Source organism: Nanorana parkeri, unplaced genomic scaffold (genome assembly GCF_000935625.1).
Source record: "Nanorana parkeri isolate BGI_ZX_2015 unplaced genomic scaffold, ASM93562v1 scaffold82, whole genome shotgun sequence".
NCBI lineage: Eukaryota > Metazoa > Chordata > Amphibia > Anura > Dicroglossidae > Nanorana > Nanorana parkeri.
The window spans coordinates 1,652,417-1,674,662 of record NW_017306350.1 but is presented as its reverse complement, the minus strand read 5'-3'; the positions used below and the strand labels follow the sequence as shown (position 1 = coordinate 1,674,662).

Genomic DNA, 22,246 nt, shown 5'->3' with positions numbered 1-22,246 from the left:
GGGGGGGGGGGGGGGGGGGGGGGGGGAGGTTTTCCACAGTAGAAAATAATTTTTTTACTTGCTGTAAGTTTCTTTTCTTGGGGTCCACTGAGGGACACATGACGTCTCTAACATTCAGGTTATACTGCTGCCAACAGGAAGATTGGACACTGACAAGCAAAAAAACCCCCCAAAAAAACCGAAGAGTGAGAGGCCAACACTTCTGAAACCGAATAGAAAAACGTAGATAAAACCACAGATAGTGCTAGGAACAAGACAATTGCAGAGATCTGAGAACCAAGATGGGGCAGATGCTCCTTTGAGTTTGGAACAGTGAACAGGTTTAGTAAGACCTCTGAAAACCGTTCTGCCACAGGGACTGAGGCAATGGCAAACTGATCCAGAAGACCCAAGAGGGCTCGACAGACATCAGCTAATCTTTGCCGTTACACAGGAAGGTTGAAGGTGAGAAATCCAGGAGGGGACTGGGAGAGAAGCTCCAGTTTGCAACCCTGGGAAACCATCTCACCATACCAAAGCCTCTGAGACGCAAGCTGTGAAAATTCCTTCTATGGTTAACAAATGTCCCACACTCTGGAAAGTTAGAACGCACCTTCATGGAGATCAAGGCTTGTGCGAGAATTTAGCAGAGTTTGAGTGCCAGACCTTGTGGTGGGTGGACAAGGAGCCAAGCTTGGGGGGGTTCTTGTCATAGGGGCTCAAGGGAGTGGAGAAAAATCTTTAGATATAGAGGGAGAAGACATTTGTGGTGTGTTCCCTTGGCTTCTTCTGCTGAGCATCCTTGATATTGTCAGGAGCTGGTCCAAGTAGATATCACTTGAAAGCCATGTGGATCAAAAGTTTTTTTTACACAAGGGTTCTGCCGTCCAGCACTTTAGCCAAAGTAACATTCGCATATGAACTGATATGAGACAGCGAGAAATTAGATGAGAGGCTTCTAAGTTGGAAATGCAGGTGCAAAGGAAAAGACTTTACAGCCTTAAGGCCTGGGTTCATACCTCCGCATTTTTAAGTAGTAGAAAAAGCACTTTTACGTGCCCAACACAAGCACTCCCATGATTTTCAATGGCCCCTGTCCACACCTGAGCAGCAAAACGCCAAGCGCAGAAAAAAAGCACATGATTTTTTTTGGCAGTTTCAAGCATGTTTCTCCCCCCATAGACATCAATGGAAAAGACAGGAAACGCCCAGCAGAAGCATGTTGCATATTTTCGTGTGCGTTTTGTGCCTCAATGTTTCGCGAATTGCCAGTCAAAAAGCGCATGTTCATGCACGTAAAAATGTACCAAACGTGCAAAAAGCCATACTACAAAACGCGCATAAACGATGCCGCCTTGGTGTGAACAGAGTCAACACTATAATTACCACTATAATTACACTATATTCTACCTCGCTGCTAGAACTTTGTCTTGTACATTGCAATTTTCTGTCGCAGTCATTCTCATCCTCATACAAGGAAAGCCTGGAGGTAACATTTGGGCACAATGCAGGGCAGTGTAAAATCCTTCTGTAGGTGGCAGTATAACCTGAGAATTCAAGATTTACTGTGTCCCTGAATGGACGAGCAAAACAATGATCTGATTTTCGCCACAAGAGTAGCTAATGTTTATTGTAGATAACCACATCAAACCGATTTCCATGTAATGTAGTAAATAATTTCTTACTCCAATACATTGTCTATGCGAGTAAAATGAACACCGTCTCTTTAAAAGAGCAGATTTACCTTGATCCTTCTTCCTCAAGCTTTAGTTTTCCAATCGCATCATTATCCTATCACTGACACATTCCAGCCTGCCTTACACATAACCTAACTTTACAGGTCATTGCCTCCTACAAGGTCAACAAACTCACTTCCTGATTTATGCTTCGCTGCTGTACAGACCATTTACTACTTACTACTATCAGGCAAACGACGGAGACACAGCAACAAACACAAAGATAAATGCATCCCATAAAAATATTTTTGGATGAAATTTACTTAAGACTGTGGACATCAAACGTCTGTTATTGGGCTATCATATTATTCATTGATAATAGAACATAAGCACTTAAACATAACTAAATTCATATTAAACAGTGCGTACCTGACATACTCCAGCCATCGGGTGTTTTCCAGGGATGAATACCACCGCTCCTCTGTTTCTTCATATGGTTCTAAGTGGAGAGAAACATGCTCATTACTTATGTAAGCTATACAAAACACACAGACCCACAGTCCACCACCACGATAAATGACTGGTGTAATAGCCAGCAACTTGCAGGGTAGATAAAATCTGTAGGACCACATGGCCTCATTAGATCGCAACAAAGCATGAAGGCAACATAAGCAAGAGCTGGCAAGCCTAATTTAATCTTCTCATCTGTCATCAATCTTTCATCACATTTATTTACAAAGTTGTGTCTAAAAATTGTAGAAGCGATCTGAAATGTTTAAACAAAGCTGTATTACACTTTATGTACAGTTTCCACTTAATTCCACGGCAGTTCTCCAACAAATCTTCCTTCTTATAAAAGTAATTTTGTCAGATGTAGTTTTGGGGGTGTCTTATTTAAAATAAGATTGATACATCTGACAATTGGTGCTGTAGTATAACACGAGGTCTAGCATCTGATGTCCAGCCTGCGCCCTCCTACTAAGATGAATTCCACTGCCCTCATTACTCTGCATGCCTTTACATCTTCTGGTCACTTTTACTATCATTGAATCATGCCCAGCCTTCATGAACATGACCCTCTTTCCCTCTTTTTGTTTTCAGGATGGTTTTTGACTTTGCAATCACTGCAAGGTGTATGGGTCCCCTGTAATTTTCCCACCCAGAAGTTATTTATTCAGAGAGATGAAATGGAAGAAGCCATCATATGAGGAATCATGGGAATGTGTATGCATATGCTGACCTTGTAAGACTTTACAGTGATATTACAGTCAAAAGGTTTTTAAGCCATTTGAAATTCTGTTTAAACCTTTTACAATGGATGCTGCTCTTTGACGTTTAAAAGTTTTCGTTTCCTCCAAAATCAGCTGGGCCCTGATATCCTGTTTCAGGGCCCAGTCACGCCATATCCAGCATGTCATGGTGCAGTTCGCAACCAGAACGCACTGAAGCCAGGCCGTGTTCTGGGGTGGGAGGGGGCGTGTTGGTGCCATTCATGTCAATGGCACCACAGACACGCCCGCCCGCAGTGTGATCGCCTGCACCGGTACGCGAGGTACAGGAATGCCCTCCATTCCAGTGCAGTGTGATCTGAAAAAAAAAGTGCATCCAGCATGCGGGCGTGTCTGCGGTGCCATTGACATGAATGGCACCAACATGCCCCTTCGCGGCCCAGCTTCATGTATGCGATCCAGTGCACTCTGGGTGCGAACTGCACTGGGACGCACTGGATATGGTGTGACTGGGCCCTCAGGGTGGCTCTTTTATCTTGTAGGGCCATATGGAGCCACCCTTGTGTGTGCTAGTAAGCTGTGTGGGTCAAGACAAACACCCAGGCACAGCAAGGTGGAACACTCCTCTGCTCCCCCCTCCTTGCTAGTAGATGTACAGCTGCTGGAGACTGTGCTCTACCTTGTGACCTTGTACAGGACAGGAAGTTCAGGGAAGCCAAGTTGAGAGAGTTGGAGCCAGCTGTTTGGAAACATGATGACTAAGTGCCTGAGCAAGAAAGTAAAGAAATACTCTGCTGGGCAATGTATATTTGTTCGATGCAGGCTAATTATTGAAAAAAAAGTTTGAGCATTTAATACTGCTTTAACCACTGTAAAAGTCTGATCAACTGCTAGAGAATGCATTTAGTTGTGATTAGAGTAAAGCAGGTTCCACTTTTTATTAAATTATACAAACACATATGTTTAAATGAAAAACGGAGCATGTAATATGTATTGATTACTGCGATATCTTCATACCGCAGTATGAATGTGAATAGAAATATCTTCACTGTAAAGTATACACAGGCAGTGACTGAACTCTGCTGCGCAGTCATCTTCTGTGTAATTATACTGACATTTACAACATCACTATTGCCAGCATTACAAGTAATTACCTCAGTAACGCTGTTATAATAATTCTAATGTTTCCCAACACATAGTCACTAATTAAGTTTAGAGATGTATACTTGTCTGACTTCTAGATATAAATATCTGTTATTACAGGCAACAGGCTAGAACAGAGTATTGTATATACATACAGTAACAATGTGCTTTGCACAGTTCAAAAAGCCTGACTTCAATAGGGAATCATATCACACTGCCGGCCGCAGTGAAGGAAGATAAGGGTGGAGCAAAGGCAAGTATAATTTAAACTGGCCACACACTGGTAGTTTTTTTGTACAAATGTTCATATGAAGAATCTCATCAGAACATTCAATAATGCCATCAGAGACTTGGGCACATGTGGTCCAAAATTTCATGTGATTTTAACATTTGATTGTGGAGCGAATGGAGTTTCCTGAATGAAAATCACATTCACTGTTAGAACCTTCCTTCATTGGAGAAACAATTTCCAACCTGCTCCTTTGATTTGTTTTGCCACTACAAATCGAAAACTATTGTCAATTTGACCCCTATTAACTATTAATTGTGTCATTACATCTCCCTTGTTCTCATGCTGTGCAAAAACAGTACTCGAAGAAATATCTCTGACCTGCTCTCTGACTGACTGGAGATGTTTCATTTCCTGCAGCCTTGGAGTGCTTTTATGTGACTCAGCAATGGGAGACATGGATAGGTGGCAATACAATGCCATAGCTAGCAGAGAGGTAAATGAGCTCTAGAAAAAAGGGAGCAACTTAACGGGGCTAAAATTCCCAACGGGTTCTAATTTTGAGGGTAAGGTGTATTTTTGGGCCCCTGTTTATAAGGCAGCAGTTAGTAGATATGCTGTATATGGTCTGCGCTAATGAACCTCAACAGACCCTGCATGCTTTGTTTAGATCTATGTAGATTATAAACATCCTTTCCAAACCATATGAATTCATGTCAAACATGCAGACAAAAAATAGGAGCAGTTTTCATTCCAATTGCAGTTGAGAAAATAGTGACTGGAGGTACTGGTAACCCTATAATATGTTATATATAAATGTACATACAAATTTGAAAAGCAGCAGCAAACCTATAAAAGGAATGCTCAAAAACATAAAACCTTAAACAATAGTATTCATGAAACAAAAACAAATAATTTTAGGTTGCTTTACCATTTGTAAAATATAAAAAGGAAATCTAAATACAGAAACATCAGGAAATGTGACATCTGTACTGCTAAACATAGTATAAATGCCCAGAATCTCACTTCTCTATTTGGAACATTCCCTTCCTGTCCACTTTCCCTCTGCTACTTCCTCTTCCATATAGTAGGTAGGTGCACATCACTAAAAACGACTCGCCTGCTGTTTAGTCATATGTGAAAATCGGAATTTTACATACACACTTAAACCCGGATTCTGTAAGATGGCAGCAGCTTAATTATATTGAAGATTCTGGTTTGAATACAATAACGCAGTGTGGTATGTAATAGGATCAGGATGCCTTGGGGCCTTGCTAGCTGATTCCAGCTACTCAGCACATTGCTGTGCAGTAAGACCGGTCACACTAAACAAACCTGGCCATAGTAATACAAATGACACGGTGAGCCAAGTGATTTGGCGTCTATAGCTTGTCATAAACACTTTGAATGCCTTGCTGTAATAACACATGCAAAGTCAAACTCATTGTGACTATCAATCAATAAACATCCTACACTCTTTTGCTGCAGACTTTGAAGGTCAAACTCTCTCCACCCTCAGGAAAGTTTCACTGCACTAAGCTGTAGATACCAGTTGGTTGTGAAATGAACATTGTGTGAATGCAAAAAAAAAAAAAACACATTAATTCTACCCCCAAATATAAGCACACTATTTTCTTTAGCAGGGGCCAGTTTACACCATAGCGAAGCACTAAAGGCAAGTAAACAGCGTAATGCACCACACGCTGGGTGCACTGCTGCTTTGCGTTGCCATTCATTCTAAATGGCACCCCAATTCACCCTCTGGCTGGCACTGTGCTACAACACATAGTACTACAATAGAGTGCGTTGAAAATATGGGAAGTACTAGAGCAAAGTACGGTATATATACATTCACACAGGTTGAACTGGATGGACCTGTGTCTTTATTCAAACTTGCATACTATGAAAAAAGAATAGCGCAAGCTTCATTTATTATCACTGCATGGCAAGCTATTCGGAACTGTGTATTGCAATGCAAAAGCACGCTGGGATGGCAACGCAACACGCCAGAGCACCTAGCGTGCAATGCATTGTGCCTTGTAACATCATGCACTAAATACACGGTGCTGTGGCCTTAGTGCAACACTATGGGGTGTGAAGCGGACCTAAATATGCCAGTTTTCTTAAACCGGTTTGTTTTGGATAAAGTTGAGAAAAGTTAGAACATCTAAGTTTTTGTTGCTCTGTCTCTACGAAAGAGCGTGAGGAAATCTTCTCCACAGGGACACAACAGGATGTAAGGAAAAATCTCAGCAGCGACACAGCCAGCAATACATGTACTTTTCATAGCCACTGGGAAGTACATAGAACCCCTGACAGGTTTTTGTTGCTGCCAAGACTTTTTCGTTTGTCATCTCTTGGAACAGTAAATGATAGAAAATCTGCCCATTGGGGATACATATGGCAATAAAAGCCGGACAACAGCTCTAACACTTCCCCATTCTTCAAGGCTTAAAATGTTTTGACTCAAGTTTTACTTTAGAGAAGTACTGCATATCCTCAAAACAAATAGGATATAAAGCCTGATGAATATTCAAAATAATGATCAGATGTGTTTACAGATGAAACAGTCAAGACAATTTTGGTAATGCAGAAATATTCAACATCCCAATAAGGCAGTCACTGACTTCCAAGGTCATTTTACTTTATGGATAAAATGGCAGTGTATATCTAGGGAAGTGAAACAACGCCTTTTGTAAATAGTAATAAATCACCTAGCTGCTCTATGCCTGTGCAGGCCATGGTGCCCAATGAGCAAGGTTCAAATTTTGATCATTGGCATGAATGCAAACACACATAGCCAGCCCTACACAGCAATATGCAAACAAGCACAAAGGATACTTTAAGATCCCCTTTTTAAAAAAAAACACTCCCTTGTGATCAAATTAATAAGAAAGTGAGGTTTTACCCAAGTCAGTCACATATTTTATACAATAACACCTCTGTACACTGTGGACATGTTGAAATGTCTTGCCAGATTTAAAGTGACAATAAACTCAGGAGTTGAATACATTAAGATTTAAGTACCTGAACTATTAAGAAAAATGTATCTTATTTGTGTATCACTCAGCTGTAGATCCTCAAATCATCTTCTGGAGGCTGGCTACCTTTGTTCCCCATGGTCCGTGTGTGTGTTGTAAAGTAACCACCGCTCCAAACTCACTCCTGTGATGGACTACAATTTGTTTAGTTTACTCATTTGTATGGAGATTGTAGTCCATCATGGGGCCGAGCTTGGAGCGGTGGCTACTTTACCACACACAGGGACCATGGGGAACAAAAGTAGCCACCCTCCAGAAGGAAGGACAGTGTCCCCATGAATTCAGAGATGATTTGAAGCTCTACAGCACAAATAAATTATGTTTTTGTTAATAATTCTTAAAAAAAGAGACGATTTGAAGATCTACAGCCGAGTGATACACACATAAGATAAATTTTTGTTAATAATTAAAAGGTACTTGAATGCATTAAGATTTAACGTTCAGAGTCCCTTTGAACTCGTTTTTGGAAATGTTGAATATGGTCAGGCTGAGTGTATGGGTGGATGTATTTACAACATAATTTTAGGCCACTTTTGTTTATATTCTTACCATACTATTAGTTATTTAGCTAAGGCAGCAGTTTAGTTATGTTTTAGGCTTTCTGAACGATTTAAATACTTTTAAAGAGAACTATGAGGAGAGTGATTTTCACTCATCCTCATAGTTCGAGCTGACGTATAACAGTAAAACTGTCACACGTCGGCTCAATAGATCGAGAAGTGAGCGAACACATACCGTCGCTCGCTCACTTCTCGATCATGTCCCTGCAGAGAGCTGTGACTGTCACTCACGGCTCCTTGCAGGGATTCCCCCCTCCCCTGTCCGATCCTCCAGCGCTGATTGACGGAACGGACGGGGGAGGGGGCAGGTACAGCTGGCTCTGCCTCTAGATAGGCAGAGCCAGCTATCACTAACGCAGCTGGGTGGATTTTGACAGTAATGTCGGGATCCATCCCGGCTGCGGCAGTTCAGTATACCGCGAGCTGTAGCTTGCGGGATACTGAGCTTTGGGTCACAGGAGGGCACTAGTATATGTCCTCCCGTGACCCTTAAGAGAACTATGGGAAAAACACTTACCCCCATAGTTCTCCTTTGAATGACTCTATTAAAGATTCTACTTTTATTCTATCGTTAGTCATGCTTCTGTGTCCCCAGTTCTTTTCCAATGATTATATAATTGGAAAATTATATAATCATTGCAGTTACTAGTGTGCAGTTACTGCAGTCAGATCACTTATGAGATGATTTCTGTTGAATTTAGAATTTCTACACCTTGCACTAACATGCTCAATAAGAGTAAATGGGTGTAATACATTTCTTAGCCTTCAGCTCCTAAAATGTTCTGTAAGTTAACCAAAAACTAGAAGCCACAGAAAGGAGAGCAACATGAAATAAAATGTTAAAGTACAATGTATGGTGCACTCACCGTTAACACACAATTGTTTGAGCTTGTTGAAAGCAGCTTGAATGTCCTGGGTGGTTGGGAGGCCATGATCTAGGTCACATTTGTAAACATCACTCCTCAGTGGGTGACTACGGGTGATTCCACCACACACCCTAAGTAAGGAAAAGAAGGTTGGTTTTTAAGATGATGGTTTAAATAGTCTTGAATATCTTCAGGCTATGAGCTTTTACATGACCATAAATCTTCTAATAAGCTCAAACTTCAAACACAAGGTGTGATCGAATGAGCAGCAGACAGAAGCTCTGATGTGTATGGATGGATGCCAAGAACAGGATGTTTCCCTTCTATGCCGAGACCACAAATTAGGCTCACTTTCTTCTTTGGAAAGTTCTTCTGAGCGGAAGAGCTTCAAGACAATCCAATACATTGAGAAGAATGATCACATCAGTAAAATTAAGATCATTACTTAAAACAGGATATACTGGAGCAATGGCAGTCATAGTTTTATGGTCCACATATCCCTTAAAGCAGGGGTGCCCATTAGGTCGATCACGATCTACCAGTCGATCGCAAAGCGAACACTGGTAGATCGCGATAGGCTCACTGACCTGTGTCCTGTCCTCCCACGGTGATCGTGCAGCTGCTGGCTGAATGTGTCAGACGCCGCAGACGGGAAGGGGCGGGACACCTCTCCCAGTGCACAATGTCAGCCATGCGAGTACTACGGGAGGACAGGATGCCGGCGCACGAGAGGAGACATGGGAAGCTGCTGCAGTGGAGGTAAAAAAAGAGACAGCAGAGAAAGTGAGAGAAGAGACAGCAGAGAAAGTGAGAGATGAGACAGCAGAGAAATTGGATGCCAAGAACAGGATGTTTCCCTTCTATGCCGAGACCACAAATTAGGCTCACTTTCTTCTTTGGAAAGTTCTTCTGAGCGGAAGAGCTTCAAGACAATCCAATACATTGAGAAGAATGATCACATCAGTAAAATTAAGATCATTACTTAAAACAGGATATACTGGAGCAATGGCAGTCATAGTTTTATGGTCCACATATCCCTTAAAGCAGGGGTGCCCATTAGGTCGATCACGATCTACCAGTCGATCGCAAAGCGAACACTGGTAGATCGCGATAGGCTCACTGACCTGTGTCCTGTCCTCCCACGGTGATCGTGCAGCTGCTGGCTGAATGTGTCAGACGCCGCAGACGGGAAGGGGCGGGACACCTCTCCCAGTGCACAATGTCAGCCATGCGAGTACTACGGGAGGACAGGATGCCGGCGCACGAGAGGAGACATGGGAAGCTGCTGCAGTGGAGGTAAAAAAAGAGACAGCAGAGAAAGTGAGAGAAGAGACAGCAGAGAAAGTGAGAGATGAGACAGCAGAGAAAGTGAGAGATGAGACAGCAGAGAAAGTGAGAGATGAGACAGCCAAGAGAGAAGGCCGGTTCACACTAAAGGTCTGAGTGCTCACCCTCTAGAATGCACTTGGGACACAAGCCGGCCGGCTCCCTGCATTCAGGGGTGAGAGGCGGCGTGGGGTTGCACTGAAGTCAATGGCACCGTAGCCAAGCCCCCCGCTGCAGTGTGATCGCATTAGTGCCTGCGTTCCTGTCCAGTGCGATCTGCAAAAATGCTGCAAGCATTATTTTTGCCGATCGTACTGGACTGGAATGTGCCTGCGTTCTGGGTACGGGCGATCGCACTGTGCGCGGGGGGCACTGACTTCAATGCACTGCCACGCCCCCTTCCGCCCCTGAATGAAGGTGTTTTTCCTTGGTAGATCTCTGTGAAGTTAGTCATTTGAAAAGTGGATCTCGAGATGAAAAAGTGTGGGCGCCACTGCCTTTAAGTGTATTTCCACATTTGCAGCCAAATTAAGATAACATCTATTTTAAATTTGTTACTTTTTACCATTCATATAGCATAAACTAAAAAAAAAAAAAAAAGTACTTCCTGCAGTTTAAATTGCTTTTACTTGGCTTAGGTTTTTTTTTGGCTTCTTAAGGGTTTAACATTTCTACTTGCTTCTCCTTCTTTGTAGTGTTAGGAGGGGCTTCTCCACTGTATGTTAATGAAGTTATTGAGGGAAACACAATCCTCAAATTTCAGTCCTAGGTCTTTCTATAAGGAGAGATCATTGTGAAGGTGCTGAGAAAAACCTGGAATCAGCCATATTGCCTGCTGTAGCAAAACATCTAAAAAAGCAAGAAATATTTTCTTTTCAATAAGTTTACAATATACTGTGTGAATACATAAACATATAAGAGGGGTTTTCTTAAATTTGATTGCAAAACTGGAAATACATTTGAAGGTTTAGTCCATGAAGTGATAGTGGAAGCGGACTAACTTAATAATTAAAAACAAAGAAAGCAATAGTCTAAATATATTCATGCATCAAAATGTAAACAGAATGAAAACAACGCACAAGTGCCTCTTACTATTCATACACCTGCAGTTCCTAACAGACCCCCTTTGTACTACTCTGCTCAGCATTGCACTTCGTCTCATGTTGCTGCTTTGAAATCTTTTTCCTGTTGTGCTACCAGCTTATACACAATAGCCTGTTTTTTCTTTTAACCCTGCTCGATTTTGCGGTCTACGCTGCTACTGTTTGTGAAAAAATGTGCATTCCTCCATTAAGGAATGAACGAATGCTGCTTTCATGGTAATGACAAAGTATGTACTTCCCTCCAAAAAGGTCTGTGTGCATAGTTCCCTTACCTTTGGTCTATTTTGCGTTGATGTAACAGGTCCTTAATGCTCGCCATCCTCACAAGCGCACTTCCATTAGAATGGTTCCAGCACCACAGCTGCATCAAATAAAAAAAAAGAAGTTCACATCCGCAACAGAAAAGGTTACTCTCGGCCATTACTGGTCTCTAGTGCTACAAATGCTTTCAAGTCTTGGGATGGGTCATTAAAAATCCACTTAAAAAGGTTAATAAATGCTGTATATGCATAATTTAAGATATAGAAAGTCAACACCATTGCCTGGAAAAGGCTTCAGTCAATACATACTCACTGGCATGCGTCTTCCAAAAAATGAGTATGAATACTGCTTTAGATCTGTATCTGCCAAAGAGGAAGGGACAACAAAGTATTCTGGAAGGCTAGAAAGACACAGAAAAGCTATTAGTTGTGTGAATATTCAAACAAATGGAATGAGATTGTAGTCTATTAATCACTGTGGCATTTACTACAGTCTGGTTGTAAACCATTCCAAACCAACAACACACGCTTACCAGGCCAATTAAATATACACTATATTGCCAAAAGTATTGGGCCACCTGCCTTTACACGCACATAAACTTTAATGGCATCCCAGTCTTAGTCTGTAGGGTTCAATATTGAGTTGGCCCACCCTTTGCAGCTATAGTTACATAGTATTTGAGGTTGAATAAAGACATCAGTCCATTAAGTCCAACCTATATAGGATCATCTCATGCTTAGGACTACTTGTACCCCTGTATATTACAGTCCCTTAGGAAATCGTACAAAAGTTTCTTGAACAATTTCACACTCTTTGCTGAATTCACCGCCTGTGGCAGTGAGTTCCAGACCCTAACCGCTCTTACTGTGAAGAACCCCCTTCGCCCCTTGTGCTGGAATTTCTTTTCCACCAATTTTAGGTGATGGCCTCTAGTTTTTGTAATGGAGTTCATTTTAAAGAGTTTGTTGCTGATGTTGCTGTCCCCATTGAACATCTTGTACATGAAAATCATATCCCCCCTTAATCTCCTTACTTCCAACGTGAACATGTTTAAATTCAGTAGCCTCTTCTCATAGCTCTGGTCCTCCATTCCCCTAATTAGTTTGGTTGCCCTCCGCTGGACTCTCTCCAGCTCAAGGACATCTTTTCTTAGTACTGGTGACCAAAACTGGACCGCATACTCCAGATGAGGCTTTCAGGAGTTGAATACATTAAGATTTAAGTACCTGAACTATTAAGAAAAATGTATCTTATTTGTGTATCACTCAGCTGTAGATCCTCAAATCATCTTCTGGAGGCTGGCTACCTTTGTTCCCCATGGTCCGTGTGTGTGTTGTAAAGTAACCACCGCTCCAAACTCACTCCTGTGATGGACTACAATTTGTTTAGTTTACTCATTTGTATGGAGATTGTAGTCCATCATGGGGCCGAGCTTGGAGCGGTGGCTACTTTACCACACACAGGGACCATGGGGAACAAAAGTAGCCACCCTCCAGAAGGAAGGACAGTGTCCCCATGAATTCAGAGATGATTTGAAGCTCTACAGCACAAATAAATTATGTTTTTGTTAATAATTCTTAAAAAAAGAGACGATTTGAAGATCTACAGCCGAGTGATACACACATAAGATAAATTTTTGTTAATAATTAAAAGGTACTTGAATGCATTAAGATTTAACGTTCAGAGTCCCTTTGAACTCGTTTTTGGAAATGTTGAATATGGTCAGGCTGAGTGTATGGGTGGATGTATTTACAACATAATTTTAGGCCACTTTTGTTTATATTCTTACCATACTATTAGTTATTTAGCTAAGGCAGCAGTTTAGTTATGTTTTAGGCTTTCTGAACGATTTAAATACTTTTAAAGAGAACTATGAGGAGAGTGATTTTCACTCATCCTCATAGTTCGAGCTGACGTATAACAGTAAAACTGTCACACGTCGGCTCAATAGATCGAGAAGTGAGCGAACACATACCGTCGCTCGCTCACTTCTCGATCATGTCCCTGCAGAGAGCTGTGACTGTCACTCACGGCTCCTTGCAGGGATTCCCCCCTCCCCTGTCCGATCCTCCAGCGCTGATTGACGGAACGGACGGGGGAGGGGGCAGGTACAGCTGGCTCTGCCTCTAGATAGGCAGAGCCAGCTATCACTAACGCAGCTGGGTGGATTTTGACAGTAATGTCGGGATCCATCCCGGCTGCGGCAGTTCAGTATACCGCGAGCTGTAGCTTGCGGTATACTGAGCTTTGGGTCACAGGAGGGCACTAGTATATGTCCTCCCGTGACCCTTAAGAGAACTATGGGAAAAACACTTACCCCCATAGTTCTCCTTTGAATGACTCTATTAAAGATTCTACTTTTATTCTATCGTTAGTCATGCTTCTGTGTCCCCAGTTCTTTTCCAATGATTATATAATTGGAAAATTATATAATCATTGCAGTTACTAGTGTGCAGTTACTGCAGTCAGATCACTTATGAGATGATTTCTGTTGAATTTAGAATTTCTACACCTTGCACTAACATGCTCAATAAGAGTAAATGGGTGTAATACATTTCTTAGCCTTCAGCTCCTAAAATGTTCTGTAAGTTAACCAAAAACTAGAAGCCACAGAAAGGAGAGCAACATGAAATAAAATGTTAAAGTACAATGTATGGTGCACTCACCGTTAACACACAATTGTTTGAGCTTGTTGAAAGCAGCTTGAATGTCCTGGGTGGTTGGGAGGCCATGATCTAGGTCACATTTGTAAACATCACTCCTCAGTGGGTGACTACGGGTGATTCCACCACACACCCTAAGTAAGGAAAAGAAGGTTGGTTTTTAAGATGATGGTTTAAATAGTCTTGAATATCTTCAGGCTATGAGCTTTTACATGACCATAAATCTTCTAATAAGCTCAAACTTCAAACACAAGGTGTGATCGAATGAGCAGCAGACAGAAGCTCTGATGTGTATGGATGGATGCCAAGAACAGGATGTTTCCCTTCTATGCCGAGACCACAAATTAGGCTCACTTTCTTCTTTGGAAAGTTCTTCTGAGCGGAAGAGCTTCAAGACAATCCAATACATTGAGAAGAATGATCACATCAGTAAAATTAAGATCATTACTTAAAACAGGATATACTGGAGCAATGGCAGTCATAGTTTTATGGTCCACATATCCCTTAAAGCAGGGGTGCCCATTAGGTCGATCACGATCTACCAGTCGATCGCAAAGCGAACACTGGTAGATCGCGATAGGCTCACTGACCTGTGTCCTGTCCTCCCACGGTGATCGTGCAGCTGCTGGCTGAATGTGTCAGACGCCGCAGACGGGAAGGGGCGGGACACCTCTCCCAGTGCACAATGTCAGCCATGCGAGTACTACGGGAGGACAGGATGCCGGCGCACGAGAGGAGACATGGGAAGCTGCTGCAGTGGAGGTAAAAAAAGAGACAGCAGAGAAAGTGAGAGAAGAGACAGCAGAGAAAGTGAGAGATGAGACAGCAGAGAAAGTGAGAGATGAGACAGCAGAGAAAGTGAGAGATGAGACAGCAGAGAAAGTGAGAGATGAGACAGCAGAGAAAGTGAGAGATGAGACAGCCAAGAGAGAAGGCCGGTTCACACTAAAGGTCTGAGTGCTCACCCTCTAGAATGCACTTGGGACACAAGCCGGCCGGCTCCCTGCATTCAGGGGTGAGAGGCGGCGTGGGGTTGCACTGAAGTCAATGGCACCGTAGCCAAGCCCCCCGCTGCAGTGTGATCGCATTAGTGCCTGCGTTCCTGTCCAGTGCGATCTGCAAAAATGCTGCAAGCATTATTTTTGCCGATCGTACTGGACTGGAATGTGCCTGCGTTCTGGGTACGGGCGATCGCACTGTGCGCGGGGGGCACTGACTTCAATGCACTGCCACGCCCCCTTCCGCCCCTGAATGAAGGTGTTTTTCCTTGGTAGATCTCTGTGAAGTTAGTCATTTGAAAAGTGGATCTCGAGATGAAAAAGTGTGGGCGCCACTGCCTTTAAGTGTATTTCCACATTTGCAGCCAAATTAAGATAACATCTATTTTAAATTTGTTACTTTTTACCATTCATATAGCATAAACTAAAAAAAAAAAAAAAAGTACTTCCTGCAGTTTAAATTGCTTTTACTTGGCTTAGGTTTTTTTTTGGCTTCTTAAGGGTTTAACATTTCTACTTGCTTCTCCTTCTTTGTAGTGTTAGGAGGGGCTTCTCCACTGTATGTTAATGAAGTTATTGAGGGAAACACAATCCTCAAATTTCAGTCCTAGGTCTTTCTATAAGGAGAGATCATTGTGAAGGTGCTGAGAAAAACCTGGAATCAGCCATATTGCCTGCTGTAGCAAAACATCTAAAAAAGCAAGAAATATTTTCTTTTCAATAAGTTTACAATATACTGTGTGAATACATAAACATATAAGAGGGGTTTTCTTAAATTTGATTGCAAAACTGGAAATACATTTGAAGGTTTAGTCCATGAAGTGATAGTGGAAGCGGACTAACTTAATAATTAAAAACAAAGAAAGCAATAGTCTAAATATATTCATGCATCAAAATGTAAACAGAATGAAAACAACGCACAAGTGCCTCTTACTATTCATACACCTGCAGTTCCTAACAGACCCCCTTTGTACTACTCTGCTCAGCATTGCACTTCGTCTCATGTTGCTGCTTTGAAATCTTTTTCCTGTTGTGCTACCAGCTTATACACAATAGCCTGTTTTTTCTTTTAACCCTGCTCGATTTTGCGGTCTACGCTGCTACTGTTTGTGAAAAAATGTGCATTCCTCCATTAAGGAATGAACGAATGCTGCTTTCATGGTAATGACAAAGTATGTACTTCCCTCCAAAAAGGTCTGTGTGCATAGTTCCCTTACCTTTGGTCTATTTTGCGTTGATGTAACAGGTCCTTAATGCTCGCCATCCTCACAAGCGCACTTCCATTAGAATGGTTCCAGCACCACAGCTGCATCAAATAAAAAAAAAGAAGTTCACATCCGCAACAGAAAAGGTTACTCTCGGCCATTACTGGTCTCTAGTGCTACAAATGCTTTCAAGTCTTGGGATGGGTCATTAAAAATCCACTTAAAAAGGTTAATAAATGCTGTATATGCATAATTTAAGATATAGAAAGTCAACACCATTGCCTGGAAAAGGCTTCAGTCAATACATACTCACTGGCATGCGTCTTCCAAAAAATGAGTATGAATACTGCTTTAGATCTGTATCTGCCAAAGAGGAAGGGACAACAAAGTATTCTGGAAGGCTAGAAAGACACAGAAAAGCTATTAGTTGTGTGAATATTCAAACAAATGGAATGAGATTGTAGTCTATTAATCACTGTGGCATTTACTACAGTCTGGTTGTAAACCATTCCAAACCAACAACACACGCTTACCAGGCCAATTAAATATACACTATATTGCCAAAAGTATTGGGCCACCTGCCTTTACACGCACATAAACTTTAATGGCATCCCAGTCTTAGTCTGTAGGGTTCAATATTGAGTTGGCCCACCCTTTGCAGCTATAGTTACATAGTATTTGAGGTTGAATAAAGACATCAGTCCATTAAGTCCAACCTATATAGGATCATCTCATGCTTAGGACTACTTGTACCCCTGTATATTACAGTCCCTTAGGAAATCGTACAAAAGTTTCTTGAACAATTTCACACTCTTTGCTGAATTCACCGCCTGTGGCAGTGAGTTCCAGACCCTAACCGCTCTTACTGTGAAGAACCCCCTTCGCCCCTTGTGCTGGAATTTCTTTTCCACCAATTTTAGGTGATGGCCTCTAGTTTTTGTAATGGAGTTCATTTTAAAGAGTTTGTTGCTGATGTTGCTGTCCCCATTGAACATCTTGTACATGAAAATCATATCCCCCCTTAATCTCCTTACTTCCAACGTGAACATGTTTAAATTCAGTAGCCTCTTCTCATAGCTCTGGTCCTCCATTCCCCTAATTAGTTTGGTTGCCCTCCGCTGGACTCTCTCCAGCTCAAGGACATCTTTTCTTAGTACTGGTGACCAAAACTGGACCGCATACTCCAGATGAGGCTGAACCAATGATTGATAAAGTGGCACAATTATAGACTTGTCCCTGCAATACATCCCCTTCTTAATACAGGACAAGACCCTGCTAGCTTTGTTTACAGCAGCCTGGCACTGCAAGCTACCATTCAGTTTATGGTCCACAATGACCCCCAAATCTTTTCCTATTTCTGACTTCCCTAGTGGCATACCCATGATGGCACAGCCCATTTGTTTATTTTTATGTCCAAAGTGCATTACATTGGATTTATCGACATTAATCCTCATCTGCCATATTGTTGCCCATTCCCCTATTTTATCCAGATCCTCCTGTAAGGTTATACTGTCTAGGTCTGTTTCTAATACCCTCCCTATTTTTTTATCATCTGCAAACACTGAAACATGGCTATTCACTCCCTCCCTGATATCATTAATAAATAGGTTGAACAGTATGGGACCCAGCACAGAACCCTGAAGCACACCGCTCATTACACTAGCCCAGTCCGAAAAGGTGCCATTTATAGATACCCTCTGGACACGACCCCCGTAGCCAGTTCTCTATCCATGTACACACCACTTCATCTATGCCCATAGATCTCAGCTTGTGTAGTAAGCGTTTGTGGTACCGTATCAAAAGCCTTAGAGAAATCCAGATATATCACGTCTACCGACCTCCCTCCATCCATATCTCTACTTACCCCCTCATAAAAAGTTAGCAAGTTAGTCAGGCAGGAACGGTCTTTCCTGCACCCATGCTGATTCTTATTAACTATCCCATTATCCTGAACAAATTCAACCAATTATTCCCTCTAGCAGTTTACAAACTACCGATGTTAGACTGACCGGCCTATAGTTCCCAGGTTGGCATCTTGCCCCCTTTTTGAATATTGGATCTACCGTAGCCCTCCGCCAATCACTTGGCACTATACCAGTCATTAAGGAATCCTTAAAAATGAGCAATATGGTCTAGTTATAACCTGGCTTAGTTCCTTAAGTACCTTGGGGTGCAGGTTATCCGGACCCACTGCTTTGTTTGCATTAAGCAGTTTAAGTCTTTGTTGTATAACAGCTTCAACTCTTCTGGGAAGGTGTCCACAAGGTTTAGGAGTGTGTCTATGGGAATGTTTGACCATTCTTCCAGAAGCACATTTGTGAGGTCAGGTACTGATGTTGGACGAGAAGGCCTGGCTTGCAGTCTCCGCTCTAATTCATTCCAAAGTTGTTCTATCGGTTTGAGGTCAGGACTCTGTGCAGGCCAGTCAAGTTCCTCCACCCCAAACTCGCTCATCTGAGTCTTTATGGACCTTGCTTTGTACACTTGTGTACAGTCATGTTGGAACAGGAAGGGGCCATCCCCAAACTGTTCCCACAAAGTTGGGAGCATAACATTGGCCAAAATGTCTTGGTATGCTGATGCCTTAAAAGTTCCCTTCACTGGAACTAAGGGGCCAAACTCAACCCTTGAAAAACAACTTTGCACCATAATCCCCCTCCACCAAACTTTACACTTGGCACATTGCAGTCAGGCAAGTACCGTTCTGCTTGCAACCGCCAAACCCAGACATGTCCATCGGATTGCCAGACAGAAAAGTGTGATTCGTCATTCCAGAACACGTCTCCACTTCTCTAGAGTCCAGTGGCGGTGTGCTTTACACCAGTGCATCCGATGCTTTGCATTGCACTTGGTGATGTAAGGCTTGGATGCAGCTGCTCAGCCATGGAAACCCATTGCATGAAGCTCTCTACGCACTGTTGTTGTGCCAATCTGAAGGCCACAGGAAGTTTGGAGGTCTGTAGCTATTGACTCTGCAGACAGTTGGCGACTTCTGTGCACTATGCGCTGACCCCGCTCTTTCATTTTACGTGACCTACCACTTTGTGGCGGAGTTGCTGTTGTTCCCAGTTGCTTCCACTTTGTTATAATACCACTAACAGGTGACCGTGGAATATTTAGTAGCAAGGAACTTTCACGGATGGACTTACTGCACAGGTGGCAACCTATCACGGTACCACGCTTTAATTCACTGAGCTCCCGAGAGCGTCCCATTCTTTCACAAATGTTTGTAGAAGCAGTCTGCATGCCTAGGTGCGTGATTTTATACACCTGTGCCCATGGAGCTTATTGGAACACGTGAATCCAATGATTTGGAGGGGTGTCCCAATACTTTTTGTCAATATAGTGTACACATAATGGCATTTCATTTCATGTAATCTCTTTTGCCATATTAATATGGACAAATTGAGTCTTTTTACAGCCACAAGCATTGCAAAATAAATATAATACTGCAATTTGCAGGTTGGAAACAAAAAAATAACACACACGAAAATACTTGCAAATATTGTCAATGCAAATTTCAGTGGAAATGTAACTTAGTGATATGAGCTCTACCCCAAAAATATTTTAGTTCTGGGTTGGTATTGGTGGGTTGATTTATCATCCATTTTCTTCTTTACTTTGAAGTTGACATTAGTGGATTTCAGCACAACAGTTTGTGTCTCAACTCTCTCATGCTCCATAACCAAGGTGCCATTATGTTGAAACTACAATCCACAATCATATGCACATACTACCTTAAGCAGCATCCATATGGCCAGCACTCTCCTTTGCAAGCTCGCGGAACAGGGACATTGAGTGTTCAATGTCACGGAAGCTTTGATTGTTCAATGCCTGGAGCTCACAAGGAATATACAGGGCCCCATTCACACAATGCCATTTTTGTCCACTGCGTTAATGTGCATGGTGTCACGTGTTAATGTGTGTTAGGGTAAGGCAGCCCTTTCATATTGAATGGGCTTGCAACACACCATGGAATCAGTGTTATATCACAGGGATAAAATTTACCAATTTGCCACTAATGTTGTATTAGCTTCAGCAACCATTTGATAATCTTTGAGCAGCTTGCTTGAAGCCCTTAAAGCACCATTTAGCTCGTGTCCATGTGTGATAAATATAGAACTTATTGGGAGCGACGGTTATAGCTTTAAAGCAGAACTCCAGGTGTAATTTTTCTTAAACCTTGCAGTGAGGCTACCCCCAAACTGCAAGGATTAGGTGCTCATTTATGTCAAGGTTCAAATATAAAAGATATACTCACCGTATCCTCAAGGCCGCCAGCTGTGACAGCACTCCCTCCTGCCTCTCTCCTCTCCACTGCAGTGATGGTATGTCCCTCTGCATCCTCATACACCGTGTATAGAACGTGTTGACTCACAGGACTTTAGACTGCTGCAGTGGAGAGAGACTCCAGGGACCGGTCTAAGAGCAAGCTGCTTTTGAGGATCGGGCGAGTATAACTTTATTTTTGAACATAGACTAAAAATAACACAACCCTTGCAGGGCGAGGGTAACCCCGTGCAAGGGTTAAGAAAAACTTCACCCGGAGTTCTGCTTTAAAGAGGGTTATAGCAGATTTTAGCCAGTTTTAACACACTTACTGCCTTACCGAAAATAATACCAAAACTAATTCTGCAGTACTTATTTATTTTGCACATAAACAACATATGCAACTCATTTAAATAGGACAGGCATTATTTTTAGTGTACCCTGTGAAGATTCACACATGTCCATAAACAGTCATAAATATACATTCGATGGAAAAAGAAATGAGGGAGGACCACATTAGACTGCCATATGCTATGCAATTACTTGAATCGCACTCAGGAGGCTGTGATAGCATCGTGGAATAAAGCTCAAGAGTGGCAACTGACAAGCTTTTAACAAGCCCAGTCCCAGAGGAATGACACTACTAATTAATTGGTTCACAATGAAAACAGACAGATCTTGGCTGTCAATAAACGCAAGAGACAAATTAAACGCTATAGTCTGCCACATGGTTCTATGAATGATACACATTAGAGACAGGAATTTGTTTTGTACTCAGGATGGCTTTTTTCATATGACGAACATATGGTGCGGAGAAGACTAAGCCTAAAATAGAAACCCTTAAATGGCTTAGCTTTAATCTGTATTGTAGTGCATCACACTACTTTTTATAAGCCTGAACGAGTCAAGAAGATGTGATCCCCTCAGGGAGCATCATTTCACTCTGGGGAGAGAACAGTCGCCTGCTTTGACCTGCCCAAGACTGTTCAAAAATAATTTATATTTACTTGTACTATCTGCAGAAAAGGTGACAAATTGCCTGTGGGTCAGATTGGTATTTTAAAAAAAAATGGAATAAAAATTCAGATGATGCCCTACTGATTTAATTCTTGTAGTAAAGAAAACCCAACCCCTGCTTGTTTACTACCGGTAAAGGTTCTAAGGTTCTATTTTCCTTTAGGTCGTCCTAAAAGCTATAAAAGCAGCCACATAGACTAAATGAACAGGAGAAGTGAAAGGTTTAAAGCTTTTATTTACTCTGTCATGTCACAAAAGTTATTCTGGATGGATACTTACCATTTGGAGATCATGTAGCCCTCGTTTACAGAACACACTCTCCAATCAGTGGCTCGGGTTCTCTTAATCTCTCGATCCCAGTCACAGAAGGTTTCAAATAGTGGAGTCTTTGAGCAGTTATCTGTGCCACCTCCTGGATCAACACCATTGGCTTTATCTACTATAAGAAAAGATCTGCTATAAAATAGGTTATACAGAGCTTGTTCATTTGCCAGTATAGTTATAGCGTGACAGTTTTTAAAAACCATATCAAAACTAAACCATTTTAGCTGAAGCAATGGTAAAAGAAACCATTTACCAAGGCGATGCTTACCTGGATTGTGATACATCTTTGCAACATACTCGAAGGCAAAAAGAAGCTGGAGGTCGGTAGGCTGAGAATAATGTGCTAATGCAAGACAT

At 42.1% G+C, this 22,246-nt stretch overlaps 1 protein-coding gene across 1 annotated transcript in view; it reads right to left on the bottom strand.

Moving 5' to 3' along the window:
* MTMR10 (myotubularin related protein 10) overlaps window positions 1-22,246 on the bottom strand; it is a 73,932-nt gene that overhangs the window by 16,855 nt on the left and 34,831 nt on the right. The window contains exons 6-11 of the mRNA XM_018552283.1: window positions 22,158-22,246; window positions 21,845-22,004; window positions 16,593-16,680; window positions 16,292-16,380; window positions 14,080-14,210; window positions 2,085-2,154 (exon numbers count right to left, since the gene is read on the bottom strand). Of these exons, the coding sequence (XP_018407785.1) occupies window positions 2,085-2,154; window positions 14,080-14,210; window positions 16,292-16,380; window positions 16,593-16,680; window positions 21,845-22,004; window positions 22,158-22,246 (627 nt within the window). The remainder of the gene's footprint in view (window positions 1-2,084; window positions 2,155-14,079; window positions 14,211-16,291; window positions 16,381-16,592; window positions 16,681-21,844; window positions 22,005-22,157) is intronic.